The sequence below is a fragment of the Cyprinodon variegatus genome, unplaced genomic scaffold (genome assembly GCF_000732505.1).
Source record: "Cyprinodon variegatus isolate N-32 unplaced genomic scaffold, C_variegatus-1.0 Scaffold83, whole genome shotgun sequence".
Classification (NCBI taxonomy): Eukaryota; Metazoa; Chordata; class Actinopteri; order Cyprinodontiformes; family Cyprinodontidae; genus Cyprinodon; species Cyprinodon variegatus.
The window spans coordinates 1,142,610-1,158,917 of record NW_015150536.1 but is presented as its reverse complement, the minus strand read 5'-3'; the positions used below and the strand labels follow the sequence as shown (position 1 = coordinate 1,158,917).

General features: G+C 36.5%; 1 protein-coding gene across 1 annotated transcript in view; it reads right to left on the bottom strand.

The window, feature by feature from the left end:
• The window catches only part of LOC107083780 (glypican-1-like), an 80,753-nt gene extending 64,908 nt beyond the window's left edge, over positions 1–15,845 (bottom strand). The window contains exons 1-2 of the mRNA XM_015373241.1: positions 15,712–15,845; positions 15,099–15,595 (exon numbers count right to left, since the gene is read on the bottom strand). Of these exons, the coding sequence (XP_015228727.1) occupies positions 15,099–15,258 (160 nt within the window). The 5' untranslated portion in view covers positions 15,259–15,595; positions 15,712–15,845. The remainder of the gene's footprint in view (positions 1–15,098; positions 15,596–15,711) is intronic.
• Between the last annotated feature and the right edge of the window lie 463 nt (positions 15,846–16,308).

Genomic DNA, 16,308 nt, shown 5'->3' with positions numbered 1-16,308 from the left:
CTGCTACTTTTACCAAGCCTAGATCATAGCAGATTTAGTTACTAATCAACTAGATTGTTAATCAGTAAATGGACAAAATTAATGTCCCGAGGGCAAGACCCTGACCCCCTGAACATCAATATGAGGCAAGAGGATGCTGGAATGAAACTCACAATTCAGATTTCAAGACAGCTCTTCCCACCAAGATAAAAGTGGTCTGATTGGATCATTTAGTGTTTTCATCCATCTTCTTTGATCTGAAGAGTGAAGTGACAGACTATAGAGAATGACAATAAAAGGGAAAGTGGTGCTTTCTATCACCACTTCGTCTTTATTGTCTTTGTGGATGGCAGGATGAGTTTGAAAGATTTAACAAAAAGGCTTTTAAAATTTAACCCGATATTCACTCCCTGGCAAAGACTATATATATATTTATCTATATCTATATAGAGATGATGAGGCAACAATTAACAGTTACAGTAATATGCAAATCAAGTACCTCTGACACTTGCTTGTTGCACAGTTAAGTGAGGGATAAACTTCAATAGTGATACTTGATAATAGTTCAAAACTACTCCGTGGCACATAATATTTAAAAGCAGAATTAACATTCCTTATAGCTGTCTTGATGTTTTTGGTAAAACATTCATGGGGGGTTGCTACAGCTCAACACAATTATCCCCTTCATTTGCCAAGGGGGGTTATCACAGCTCTGGTCTGGCTTATGGAAGGTAAACTACGGTACTATTGCAACTCCAGCATATGATAAGGAGAATTCATACTGTACAACCAGTGCACCCAGCTGGCTAGCAGCTTTTCGATGCAAATAAATCCCACCTCAGTATAGTGGACAAATAATTTCTTGCCATGAACAAATGTACAAGTCAGCTTGAACTGTGCCGAGACAGAACAGATAACTGGAGTTTAACAAATACCTTTTTAGTAGCAGTTATGCTGGAAATAAAAAAAAAAAAGAGACTGGCTTTGTGGCAGTGTTGTTTTTGGTAGCCGTTTTAGATTTTGTCTTAGTCTTCAGGACGAAAACTATTATTAGTTTTGTTCGCATTTACGTCATTAGGATATGTGACCGTTTTTTAGTCGTTTTAGTCGACGAAAACTTGAAAAGGTTTTAGTCAGTTTTACAAAAAAAAGTCAAGCTTTAAATTTTCGAATAATAAGATTCTTTTCTAGACTGACAGCTCTTGCCTAGATACTACAATTGCTGGGTATAGAATGCTGCCGTGCAGTTCATCATTGCTGTTGGGCAGAAAACTTAGATTTGTAGACTTCAAACTTAAACTTTTTTATGAATTAATGCCCTACTTTATAAAACGTGTCCCCAAAAGCTGTGAAAATACCACATCTAGTTCAAACATAATTTAAGTTATACAGTATAGTAGACAGACAAGATAAAAAATGTAAAATAAGGGAAAGGTTTTAGACATACAAGGTTTCCATTCAAAAGCAAACACATCCTGATCTATTATGAATTGTGCATTACACACAAATCAATAAAATCTTCATTGCTCCAAAAAACCAAAGAAAAAAAACATTCTTCTTTCTACTTTGCTAATTTTGTCTTTTTTTTCTTTGATTTGCCCCTTACCACTTCTCAGGGATCAAAGTAGATTTAAATTCACAGGGTTTTGATATAAAAAAAAAAAATACAGAGAGAACCTACATAATTGTATTTTAATGCCATGGCAATCCTGACCTAAATTGAATTAATATGCTAACTAAAATGTTGACATATTCAAAGGAAATATAGACAATGTTTTAATGACAATACAAGGAAATATTTACATAATTTTAAATAGAGTGAGAAATCTATGTACCTTTTCATCTGGGTCTTTATCCAAAAATAAACAGTATGCAATTAAATATTTTCTTTGGATATAATTTAGGGATTCATTTTCCTAGAAATTAAAGAATGTTTAGCATCACCTCTTGTGAGCTCAAAGAAATAAAATCTTGATAGTTGAACAAAGGGATTTTTTACACTTGGCAGAGGATGATCAGCCACATAGTTTATTAAGTAGCAAGAGCAGGAAGTGCCATACTGCTGAGAGTGAGCCATCAGTGTGGACAGAGAAGCGCAGACTCTGAGCTACGTGTGCGCAACGACAGATTTTTGCACAAGTACAGCTGGAAGAACCTAGTTTGTGAGTTGAGCGCGCAGTACCAAACCATTCTGAGTTATTTTCCCACCTGCTGCTGCGGACATAATCCATCTGTTGTCATGCCAAATGTGCAGCGCTGCACGCAAGTTTGTGGGTGTGACCAAACAAGACGCTGCAGCACAGCTGATACTGCTTAGCTTGTCTAACAGATTACAGCGCAATGATGCATTTTAAATGCCTGACCAACCATGTGCTAATTTTTATTTCATTTCTTTTCGTCGACAAAAACTCAAACCTATGACTAGTCATATTTTAGTTATGAAAGATCCATGTTTAGCATGTCAGTTTTTGTTATCATCATGAAAGAAAGGAGTGTCAACAAATTAATTTCGTCATCCTGAATCCATGACGAAAACAACACTGGTGGCAGAGCTATTTTGAGAAAAAAATCTACTGGTTAACATGGAAAAGTATTCGTTAAAAAAAGGTTAGGTTTTGGGAAAGGACTTTCTTCTAAAAGATGCACAATATTTGTCCAGTTAATATGCAACACACCACTGTTTCCCTAAATCTATATATTTACGGCCTATCCAAATACTCCCAGTCTCCTTATATTATTATATTGTTAAGCCACATAAAGATGTTTCCATGTAAATTCTCATCATAAGCTGGTCAAAACAGTTTGATTGTGCAGTGATGTACAAAGATACTCCTACATAAGATCCATTTTTTCTCCGATTAAAATGCTCATGCACATCCAACTGCCTTTTTTACAAAAAGGCATTATATGCTCCAAAGAGATGAGTCACTGATGCATACAGTAAGCTAGGGTTTGCAGGGTTCATTTGAAATATGTAAAATATTTATGAGCAAAGACTCTGCAAGGAGGTATGACGAACAGAAAATTGTGGGGGGAAAAACTAAGAGATAACAAATAACAGGACACATTGAACAATTATGAATGGTCAAAAGGAAATACTCCATGATGCACCTGAAGAGAATAATGGCAAGCTTTATGAGTCATTATCATTTTAACTTCATTAAGTTTTTTTAACTTACCCCTCACATGTAGGAGAAAAGAGCTAGGTGTGAAAAGGTTTATATTTTCTTATTTAGTAGTAACACAAATCCAAGAAATGCATTTATTGGTAAAAGCAAGGTGAGGGCATGATATGAAACTACAATGTACTTTGCAGAATAATAATACCTATAAAACTTATTAATTTAATTAAGGTTTGCACTAGATCAATCTGGCATCAGGAGAATATTTGTAGGAAGAATAATAGACTTGAAAGTAATCCTATAAACATCTTTTTAAAAGTCTGCTAGAAGCCATGTTGGGAATAACCTGGCAAACCAGATTGATAATGTCTAGGATGCTACACATTTTGAATCCGGGATTGCTCTGATTGGAAGCATTTTATTTAGGAGAACTTTCTGAGCTCTCTGTGAGCCTATCAAAGTTTGGTTTTAACCAACCATGGTAACAAAAAAAGAGATATGATAGCAGCAGCTATGCATTCGTGCACTGCCATATTTATTTTGGTTTGACTATGTGCTCTGCAGCTTTTGGGTCTGTCTCAAATGGGTGAAGCGGAAGTGGGACGAAATTCATTTTTTTAATGTGTTTGTGAATGCACAAATGCCCAGTAAATTTAGCTTGCATGCAGTGTAATGTTGGGAACAACTTGTATGTGAAAATGGGATAGTCAAACTCCAGACTTAAATGGAGAATCTATGCCTTCCTATTTTGCAAGGAGGAAAAGAAAAATATTTTCACCCTCAAGATGTAAAAAGAGATACTATGTATGACTACTGTGAGACACAAAGGAATTGCAGGTGTTACTGGAGTGGAAGGTCAAAGTCTACAAGTTACAGTATTAACACAGAGGGACTAAAAAAAAATGGATGCCACACCTTACAGACTATTAGCTTTGCCCTACATTGTATTTTACTATCACATAAAATCAAAATTAAATACAGGGGACATATCTGAAATTTGTGGTGGAAATATATAAAATTTTGATAATAAAAAAATAGTATGTCTCTTTTTGAAAGAACAGCACTAGGGCACACTGACTTCTTAAAACAATTTCTGAAAAAGGAGCTTTCTTAAGAGTTAAAGTAGTTGGAAAAGTTGGAAAAAGTAAGAGGAATGAATAGAAGGTAAGAAAAGTATGAAACAGAGAAAAATAACAACAAACCGTAACAGGAAACAGGATGACAACTGACAGTAATTACACATTTGCCTCCGTAATTATGAGGGCCCTTTTTTTCCAAGACCTTCTTTTCTTAAGGCTTCAGTAATCTTCTCCTGCTCCTGAATCTATCTCAAGAAGTAAATAGCAGGGCGAAGTCAAGCCAAATAAACAAACCATCAACTGCTGGGGCTTTCCTCAGCTCTAAGACTTAACCCTTGAAAAATGATGTCACCTAAACCTATCTCACTATCTAATTACAGAAAAATGTGCTTCCTTAGTGAGACCAAAAAATATCAAAGTGTACACAAGTTGGAAGGATCACTAAGGGAGTGGAAGAAAGAAGCAAGACCACAAACAGGAGATGTACATGAAAAGAGAGTCCAGAGCATAGCTGAAAGTATTCATTTGCTTAGTCTGCTTGCTATGAAAACCTGGAAGGACTTCGAACTTCTAAAGTGTAATGCAATTATACGAAGGTTGCCTCAGAAATGTACAGGGCAGAGAGGCACTCATGCTGTGCAGAGTTCTAAAGCCTGAAAGACTGGGCCTGTTAAGCTGCCTGGAAGATAAAGAAACACTGTAATTACATTCAAACCCAAAGCAAAAAAAAGCTCTTTTAAAGCAAGCTGGTTTAATATATAAGAATGCTAAAAAAAAATGTAGATTCAACTAACTTAATGCACATAGAAATATTTATTATTTTCCTACGATCTTTTCATTCAACTTGTTGAAATACTGTACTTGACTTTAAAATTCACACTGTTATTATTTTGCCCAACTGAATCAGTAAAGTGTGTTGTTCACCAAGATGAACAACTGCTAGAAAAAGTAATGCTTTTGGAGGCCATCTGGGTGCGCACACTTAATTTGCTACTAAAACTAAATTCATTTACATCTCTATGCATCCAGTTAAGGAAAATTAAAAGAAAGATGAACATCTTACTAAAGAGAAAGTGTTTTAAAAAGAGAATGCATTAAACAGAAGGGAAACATGATAACAGAGAATATTTACAGTACCTGAATGAGAGAGAATCCCCTGAAAATGAAAACTGCCACGGGGGAAAATAGAATAAAAGCCTTTGCTTAGAGAAGAGTGCCTGACTAGTAAAACATAAAAGTTCAGTGTAATAATAAGTTAAAAGATATGTTTTGTATTTTATTGGCTTGTAGAAAAGTAGAAAGAAGATCCAAATAAAAAAAACAGTCTGGAATAAATTGTGAAGCGATGTGGAATATTTACACCTGCATGGTTTCAATGAGAACTCTTAAATTAAAAGAATTGTATTTCTTTTCTACAATTATATTTTCCTGAGATCACATCTTAAAACATTATCTTATATACTGTATTTTTAGAATTCTGCATCTTTCAGCTGCTTTATTTTCCAATTTAAATCAAGCTTTACATTTCAGACGGACACTAATAAGCATGCCACTCAGCTTTAAAGAAGGCTGGCAACAAGCCATTCATTTGATTCAGGTGCGTTGGACAGGGATACATTCAAACAGCATAGGATACTAATAGGTTCTATAGATATCGTCCTTACCTATAAATGGTCTTAAACTGTAAGAATTTTACTATTTAATAACAAAATGTCTATTTACGTTTTTGTTGCTTTAAGTTAGCTGACAGAACCGTGGCACATGATTGCCAAGACAATTTCTATGCCAATATTCCACTTATCAGTAGACAAGAGAGAGCAATAGCTTTTAATCAACGGTAGAAAGGGTATGGACATTGTCTTTTTTTCTGAAATCAGTAACATAATCCATATACATAATCAGTCCTCTCTAGAAAATTAATAAAGTTTCATTTTTTATGCTTGTTGCTGTAGTGTTAAAGGCACAGGATTAACCATGGCAAAAATCCCCAAATGAATATTCCAGTCCACAGCTGCAGATGATGTGTATGTGTTGGTTTAGGGCATGTCACACTGTAGAATTCAAACTGCATGCCCTTACTTGAAATGCTAGATGCCATCTTGGTTTAGGTCTACACCATTTATCAAGCAGCAAGGGGCGAACAAGAGAAGGGGTTGTAGAAGAAGGAAGCCCATGCTGAGAGCTGCTGCATGTTCCTTGTCAGTTCAAATACCTATACACAGTCCACAGAGAGCACAGCTGGTCGACAAGCAGCACAGCAGTTTAATGTGGTACACATACACTGAATAAAATATCTAAATACAAATTAAAATACCAGCAATCAAAATCATGCATAACCTTCATTCAAAGGTAGTAAATAGGAGGAAGCTGCTTCCCTCCATTGACTTGTCATTAGTTCAACATTTCAAACCTCTGTTGTGTATATATAAGCATAATGGCTTACATTTATATCTGGACCATCCTCTGCTCCAGAAGAATAAAAGACAAAAAAGGAACTTGCCCTACCATGTAATATTTTCCCCTTTGACATGGGCAATTCCTTTGTAGAGAAATTAGGAGTAATACTGCACATCAGGCCAGCTTACAGCTTTGCTAGGGCCTAGGACAACACAGTCCTAGAGCACAGGTAGTTTTTTATTATCTTCATTTTACTGAAGGCAAACTCACCTCCAGCCACTCACAGGTAGAGATAGGAAAATATTTTGCAGGTTCTTGCATTTCCAATACAATGTTTGGGGCAAGGTTTCTTTCATGCCCTGGAAATCTTTCATAAAGCTTTCTGTATTTTTTGTTGTATATTTTCATCCCATCTATTCAATTTAGTGCATTAGTTAAACCTTTCTCTTCTTCATAAGAGAGGCACGGTAGACGAAATACAGCCTTTTCTGACCTGCTGTATATCAGCCAGTCCCTAAAAATCTTTTCCCTTCCATTGTGGGAGGTAGAATTGGTTAGATAGTTTGGGGATTCTCTGCTGCCAGTTCATTTGCCATCTCTGAGAAAGACTTTCTTATATATATATATATATATATATATATATATATATATATATATATATATATATATATATATATTTTACAAATATTCAACAGTTTGGAGATTTTCTGTTCCTTTTTGCAGTAGGCTGCCAACATGGCAAACAAAGAAGGGCAAAATCAAGTCAGCCTAAGTCAAGTCAGCGCTCCATCTGCCCTGTTTCTTTCTCTTAAGTGAACATCAAACACATGTGGTCTGTTTCAAGCTCCCTGCAGCCCATTACAGCTTAATGCTTTGGGAGCCTTCTCACTGACTTCAACAATTTAACAACTTCAGTATATTCAGTTGCAACCATGCAAGCACACTCACATAAACATGCACACACAAACAAGAACAATCACAGACAGGCCACCAGATGCAGGAATTGACACTCATTAAACCACAGCAGACTTATGGGCCTGCCCGCTAAGATACAGAAACAACTGTTGCTTTGGCTTTAATCTGTCAGAGAGGAGGACTAACAGAAGAACAGAGGTTTATGCTTACATTAACATCCAAAAAAGCTTTGGCCTTCCTATATCTAAAGCTGTTAATGAGTTTCATTCTTGTGTAATTCAATGATCAAGTTGAATTTTCAATTTACAAAGTTAAAACAGAGTCCCAGATAAACAACATATTTAAATATATCTAAATATTTAAATATGTTGTTTATCTCAGAACTTTGTGATTGTCAATCTAAATAAAACCTATTGTATCTGCTGCCTTATGTATACTTAGAAATATATCAAAAATACTTGGGAAAAAAACTTAATTTAAAATAATAAAACTTTACATATTTTGCATGTGGAAGGGTTTTATTTACTTTAAACATCTACCCTTTGTATTTGTGAGTGCATTTAAATAAAATATGTTAGACCCAAATAAAAAATAGAGAAAAAGCTAAAAATTTTAATTAAATCAAATTTATGCTGATAGTTAATATATCAAAATATTATGTGGGTGTTAAGATAAATGGATAAAAGGCTTTCAAAGAGGTCTTTATGTTTCCTAACATATGGAAACTACATATCACATAACTACTAATTAATTAAAAACACTTTACAGGAAATTATTTTAAACTTCATTTTTTTAATTCAGCCTGTTAATCTGAGTCTGCCTCCTTTCTCTACCCAAACTGACACAAAATACATAATTTTAGAAGCAAACGGGGTGGCTCATTATCGGTCATTGGAAGAATTAGGACACCTCATCAAATATGAACTTCTTTCAAAAGAAATGTACACCTATTAATGTATCATCTTGCTTTTTTCCTCTTACTGCTCGAAAAGAAATAAAGCATTTAATTGAGCTTAACAAAATGTAACCTTTGGCTTTTAGTCTTTCTGGCTAAAGAAAAAATAAAAACATAATAACTTCTAGTGTTAAACTATTTGGCCGGGTTTAATTTAGTAAGAATCTCCTTTAAGCCATATACAGCCATATATATACTAATAGAATATTGAGGGGAAATGTAAGGATGTGTACCCTACTATCACATCAATTCAGCTTTTTTAAATGAGAAAAGTATAAAGTTTTATAATTAAATTTACAGAAGCACATGCATTCCTTTACTGTGCCCCTTGTACATTAAAGGCAGAAATGTTCAAATGGTTTGATGTGACTGTTTATCCACGTTTCTGATGTCTCTCAGACAGTATATTGGCTTAATGCTTATTTTAATATTAGTAACATAGCAAGTCAATAAATGAAAAAGTTTCACCAGGTGTTTTAATAGAACAATAACCAAAAAGAGACTAAATGGGTGTCTCAAAAACAGGACTGCTATTAAACACTTCCAATACAGACTCAATTTCATGGAGACGACAACATTTTCCCATACTTCTCACAGTGGGTCATGACACCAATCACTATGTTTCAAGCCACAAACAAGTCCTTATAAACTAATTCTCCCCAGAAATCTTAGCAGAGCTAAAAAGCATCAGCAACACTATGTCATTATCTAAACACCGGTTAGAAATGACACTCCACAGCCTCACACAACTCAAGTGTGGAGCAACCAGCAATCAGCAACAACAAAAATACAGCATGGGAAAAATCAATGCCAAAATGTTACCAGCCTTCCTGCAGATGTCTCACACAGCTTCCCTCTTTGTACTGGCCTATGTGACATTGAGGATGTGACACTTATTGGCTGCCAGCTGGTTTCAAAGACTCACTGACGCCTCTCTCCTTAAGAGCTTATTAGAGACAGACACATAGAGATGAAAAATGTCATCCTCTGAAAGGCAAAAAGATAAGTCATGGAACCTATAATGATGGGGCCGAAAGGAGGAGGCAGCACCAGGAGGAGACAAATCACTAATATAAAAATCAATCTTCCATTTTTGGTAAACAACGACAAAAGAATCTGTTTCCCAAACTAATTACACTCTCCGCAGCTGAACCATAGTGCTCATTCTAAAAGCATTCATTCGTTTACTTTATTCCCTGTGAACTTGTTCTTCATTTTTTAAGTGCTTGACTTATAACATTGCAATGGGCCAGTAAACATTACTTCAGCACAATAATCACAAACAACTTACCCTTAACTCAACAGCTTTCCTCTGTGGGATCTCTCCAGTGGAAAATTACTCAAAAGTAAGAGCACAATGTTTTTAGCAACATTTTATGAGGGGTGTCATGGTGGGAGCATTATCTGAACATATTTTGTGTTCATTTTGAAGCATAATTAACCAAAGATTAAGATATGATCCTGTTATATTAAAGTTTTTTTATATTATTTTAAGCTTAAATAGCATTATTTAAAGGAGAGAAGAGTGAAAAACTACTAACAAAGACATTAAATAACAAACTATAAAATTAACTTGCGGTTTTACCTTGTTTGAACCGTATTTTCACATACTTCACCATTTTATTATGGACACTTTGTGACTGTAAAGGAAGTTAATAAACTAATGCAGTAAAATCTTTCATATCCATTACTTTACAGTGTAGTGGCTATTTAAAAATTACATAAAATCACTTTCAGAGTTGAGTAGCAGTCATTTTAGGTAGATCAAATTGACCTTGAATCAGACTCAGTCAATATATTTAGTTGATCAAGATACACGTCACATTAAGAAATACCCCAATGCTAGGGATAATCTACAATTAGCTAACAATCCGAAAGCAATACACATTTAATTTTTTATAGGTGTTTATGAAGCCTGTCTGCAGCCAGTAAAAAAACTGACAGTTTTAAGGGTTTAAAAGTTAAGAATTATATTCGTTTATTATCCTCAGAATAAATGTTGACAAAAAAGTTGACTTCACACTTATTCATATCATGATTTGTAGTGGCAGAGGGCTGAGCGGCAACAGGACATTGGAAGGCTATGTTGAAAGGAAATGTTTTACTGATCATGGATAAACTTGCTGCACATGAGTACACCAAGTAAACAGCAATGCAATGTAAACTGAAGACAAGACAATGCCGAACTGAAAAAAAAAAAAAAAAGAAACACAATATTTCATGTGACATAAAATGAGTTTGATGACAGACTTAAGGCATGCAGAAATAAATTATTTCCCATACACACCTTGGCATATAACATTTTAAGGCATTGCACGGTGTAGGGGTGTATATTTTGAAATTTGGACTCTATGAAATGCTATTTCAGCATTTTTTGGTGGAAGCCAGCTAACTTTTTGTCTTTGTTACAACACTACTTTTGTCCTGATTATGGGAAATATGTGTGCTTGACTAGAGGTAGAAGGTTCATAATGAAGACATTAGTTCTTTTTAGGTACAATATTATGATTGTTATGTTAATTCAAACAACCAGAAAGTAAAGATGCTTCTGGAGTGTGTCTAGTAAATTTTGTCATGATGTGTCTGATGCTTCTCCTGCTCCTATGTTCAGAGAGTGATTTTGATACATTTGCAGTGATAAGCTGATAAAAAGTAGTTTTAGTACATTTTTATGCAAGAAAGCCCAACTCGAAACATCACCTGTGCATTCAGTTCATCAAGATTCAGATCCTGCCTTAAAATATTTCTTTGCTGTCGGAGGTGAGCAGACCCCCATATATCGGTGGTGTGCTGTCAATGGGAATCCCAGCAGCAGCTGCCTCAGGCCCAGTCGCCTCTTACGGGTTTTTTCCCATACTGTTTGTGGCGGCCGGAAGTAGATGTTACGGTTTTTCAGGTATATGGTATGAACTACAAGCACCAGAATAATAAAAGCAAACATATTTTATGGCAGGCTTTGACATTTTAAGTTAATTTAAGCATTATTAAATAGTTTCAGTGGAGTGATCATAGAGCTCTGCATCAACAGCGCTGTCTGTCTCCCTGCCAGCTCCCAGATCAGCTTCTCTGATTGGTCAATGTGGCATATTGAGCAACAAAAATCAATTTTTCCAACTCCAAAATCTGCTGCTTTTGAAATTTTGAACATATGACCTAAGTTCCTGGGGGGAAAATTAGAGCGTACCAAAGTTGTACATCCCAAAAAACAGGTCATACAATTTGTCATTTTTTTTGTAAAGGGCATACACTATGATGTTTGCCCGTAAGCATTGCTAGCTAAAAGCCTGACACCAGGAAGTGACAGAAAATAGGTGAGTGAAATAGTGCCAAGTGCTTGGCTAACTTGCTTTAAACCAAATGGAAAAAACGCAAATTCATATTTCCTTTTTTTCAAAATTTTAAAAGTTCAATCAAAACTCGCATTTCACTTGGGATGGAAACACGGCTTGAGTGCCACGCAACAACTCTGGTTACAATGTAGTTTGGATTAGGATTAGAGTCCCCAGACTTTACAATCTTCTGTAAGTACTGTACAGGCTAGTTAGCAGGCCATGTAAAAAGATGACCAAGCAAACAGGGAATGAAATATTAACCGAAAATTGTTGAGTGCAATTAAATGAAACACTGACATGTGTGGATTGTGATCATTTAAGTTTAATATTATGCTAACACCGTGATGGTAGTCATATGCAATGGTTTCATCTTTGTCATAAACCACGTTAACTAGAGGCATTTCCAGCTAGTTATTGGTCCATACATCTAATATGTATTTTTAAATAAATAAATATGTAACAATCTAACAATTCTTCCTTCAACAATTATGTCCTCGTCTGAATATTTTTTTGCAAAGAAATTAGGACATTTTTGCATTAATTATGTGTCACATTTATTCCATGCTCTTTTAATTCTCAGTTCATAAATTGGAGTACAAGCACACCAAGAACTGATCAGTGCCAAATTGCTTGTGAAAAAAAAAACACTAATCAGTGGGCATAATGAGGGCGGTCAACCAGGATTCCCTGCCCAACTGATAAATGTGCAAAATTCCCTCTTGACCATCCCATTTAAACTGTCCCAGGTTTGTAAGAAGACAGTGAACAATTTTTGTGCATCTCAAAGACAACCACAATATGCAACAGATATAAATATAGATGGCATGCATGTTCACCATGTGAGGAAGATGCAGGCAGTAAAGAGAAAGGAACTTCTCTATCTGTATTAAATATAGGAACTATTATTTATAAGATGAGTTTGGGGCACAAAAAGTTTGGAATAGCCTGTGGCATTGGATAAATGAAGCCTAGGCAGAAGTTCAAGTGAAGAAACTAAATTACCTGTCCTAATCATCAGAGGCTCACCTGCCTCTGACGCAAACCAGCTTTGAACTGCACTTCCACGAAGCCCCATCAGTTTCCAGAGTTCATCCTAAAAGGTCTTCAAACCCATGACCTAGCTTGCTACCCAGCCAAAGTGCAAGCAGTAGTTGTGCTATGTCTGATTTTGACTTAGATTCAACCCAACTACATCATTTTCAATGGTGCTTCTTTAACCTTGTCCCTATTAGAGTATAATTCCTCCTGCACACTTACTGCATTCCCAATCACATCTCAACCAGTCTGGCAGGAGACCACCATGTTGAGGGAAGTTTTTCCTCTCCCCTCTCACTTCATGCTTGCTCAACATGAACATGTTCATGGAAACATGAGTTTCACCAAGCTTGAAATCTATCTTCCGGGTCCCGATTGAAGCACTAGTATCAGTTAACGCAGTCTACTGATCAGCAGTCTATGGAATGAACCAACTATATCTATCTCCACTCCTCCGCCAATTTCAGGCCTCAGGGGTAACATCCCTGTTCTCATACACCTGCTTATAAATATTAAAGTGAAATTCAGCACTAATGTTTGCTGCCGAAGTCTGAGCGCCAAAGTCTTACAATAATTGTAGCAATAAAATTCTTCTATTTGTCTTTTTCTTTCTGTGTGAATTTTTCAGATTGAATTCCAATTGTCACATCAAATGAACATGCTCGGTTGGAGCCTCCCCCTAACCCACAGTGAACAAGACTAATTTAACACAATCTGATTTTATTGGGGGAAATTTTTTTTTTTCTTTTTTTGAGGTGGGAATGTAAATTTGTTTTCATCATTCTGTCCTGACTCTTTAAATGAATTAATTAAAAAATAAGTTCAACACATGTTTTGTTTAGCTATATGGTTAGCATATGCTAAGCTCTGTTTTTCTAGCTATCACATGGTGTTCTGTCACATCTGACAGCTAGGGGAAAGTTGCAACACGCAGTAGTCAGGCTGAAGTTGACAGACCAGTTTTCTGGACATTAAGCATGAGCCATACAACCGTCTCTCCTTCACATGTTGATGTACACTGCCAAACTGCAACCCGATAGATTGTAAATCTGCTTCCACTAGTCAGAAAAAAGACCAACTCTGGTGTCTGAAAATGTCAGTCTCAAAAGTGTGATTTTATTTTTACAGCCACAATTCACAAACTATTGGCAGCATTTGGGTTAAGCAACCAACTGAAGGACAATATAATTTTCCAAGTAATTACACACAATGTAACGCTATATGAAGCAGATGGGAAAATGGCAACCAATTCTGCAAAGAAATATATTTTCAGCGGGAGCCTATTTGTTCAATTTAATTAAGAGTGGACATTCTTAATCAGGTGCAAATTGTAAGGAGTGCCAGCTAAATTTTTCATTGCAGCTATGATGGATATGCAAGACAGCATTCTTGGATTTTGAAGCAATGGCTACTGAGAAACATCTAACTACCATATGAAGAAAATATTGACATTTAACCTTTGTGCATCCTAAAACGTGACAATCTCAATCTCATGCAAACTGGATTCTTATTTACAGAACATTCCTTATGCATTATAATCGAAATGCATTAAAAATTTTAAGTCATTTCAAACCACAGTCAATTATTTTTATTATTCTATTTATTCACCTCACTGAATTCCAGAGAAGACAGACATGTAATGGTTCAAACAGTAACAGGGGACTTGTGACTCATATCAGGTCATGAATGACAGTCAGCAACATTATATCTGCACAGTCAGAGCACTGGGTCAAGTGACTGTCTGGTAATTTATAAGGCTGAACTCCCTGCCCTAGAAGTGAACATATCCTAAAAAAAGAGGTCAGGTTAGGAAATGTGTCGTCTGGAGCAGGAGCCCAGTGTGTATCAAGACACAGAAAGCAGAGTTCACATATTGGATGCAAAGCAGACAAAGATCTGGAAAGTTTTTTTCTCGTCTTTTTTTAACAGTGGATCAAACAAACAAGTTTCCTGTAGTTGCTCTCCTCTGTCTCAATAACTTTTCAAAGCAGTGTTTCATCTTCACAGCCTGAAGCCACAGCTCCTCTACTTTAAAGTACCATGTGACATCAAATGAGTTTGATGACAGATTTAAGGCGTGCAAAAATAAATTATTTCTCCATGGTTTTATAGGAAATAATGAATAATTTCATTCTTTCCTTTAAATTTAATGCCAACGTAGGTGCATGTCAGTGCATTTTTTTACATAATTAGCTGCAAACTTAAAAATCATTAATGAATAGTTTATTCAAAAAAATAATCCACATAATATGAGTTTGTTTTCCAATATGAGAAGGAAGCCTACCTGATATTTCAAACTGGGGGACAACATTCTGTTTGAATCCCTTTGCGCCGTAAAACTGCTGAATGTCCGAACAGGTCCGGGCTTTGCTGGAGCCTTTGTCCCCAAAGGTTGGCACTGTGAGAGAGCAAAGCACCAGAAGCGCTAGGATGAACAAATCCATTGCTGCTCACTAGCGTGGCTTTGAGAAAATCCAAGCGGACAACCAAACGACTTTGTTTAAAACAACCAATATAAGGAAAACAGGGCTGTGCGTAAAATATCCCCCCCCCGGTCCTGATCCCCTTTGCTCTTTAAGCGCGTCTGCAGCTTCTGTTCTCTGCGCGCTACTGCGCGGCACAGAAGCGATTCCTCTCAGCTCAGATGTCCCGTCTCCTTTCAATCCACTTATGCCAGGGCAACAAGGGCAGACGCTTGACAATTTCCCCCCAAATGTCTTTCTTTGAAAGACTGTTCTGTAAAAATTGTCGGTCTCATTCAGTCGTGAGTTTTTGACAGACCTAAGGAGAGAGAGAAGCAGGAGATGGAAGAATTGGGTTAACAGCAGAAATACTCTATTTTAAGTCACGTCAAAAAATAGCGGCGCTCTGGTGCAGCCCTTATTGTATTGACTCACGCTTGTCTGATTTGAACGTGCAGAAGTACAGAGGTGCTCGCCGGAGGATACAGCAGATCAGGCGTTTGTGGACGATGATGTGCTGTGGCTCAGGGGCTGCCAGTCTGTGGGAAAGGATGGAGGCGGGGAGAAGCTGGCAGACGAAAAAAAAAGGAAGAGGATGAAAGAGCTGGGGCTTTAAAGCAGCTCCAGTTATTTTTCACCTCACTCTGACACATTTCTACTTATTTGAGTCTGATTGTTTTTCCATGAACACTGAATCAATTTACCAGTTTACAGTTTTTAAAAGTAATGCAGATCTCTACTAAGAGATAGTTGTTGTTTTGTGGATGACCTACCTAGCTGGCAAAAAAAGAATGTCCAAAGTAGAAGGAATGTGCATGCTGGTCCCAGCTCATCATCAGCCAGGTGTCACATATGAACTGTAGGCCCCTTCCCTCCCACCAAAAGTACTGGATACCTTTCTCAAAGAGTGCCTGTGAAGCACAATCCATCACTCTACAAGGCGCAATTAATGGGCCAACAAGAAAGCATCTGTCTTGAGCTGCTTACAGGTTGCCTGGCATCAAATGAATGCCTTCATTATCCTCAGTCAGC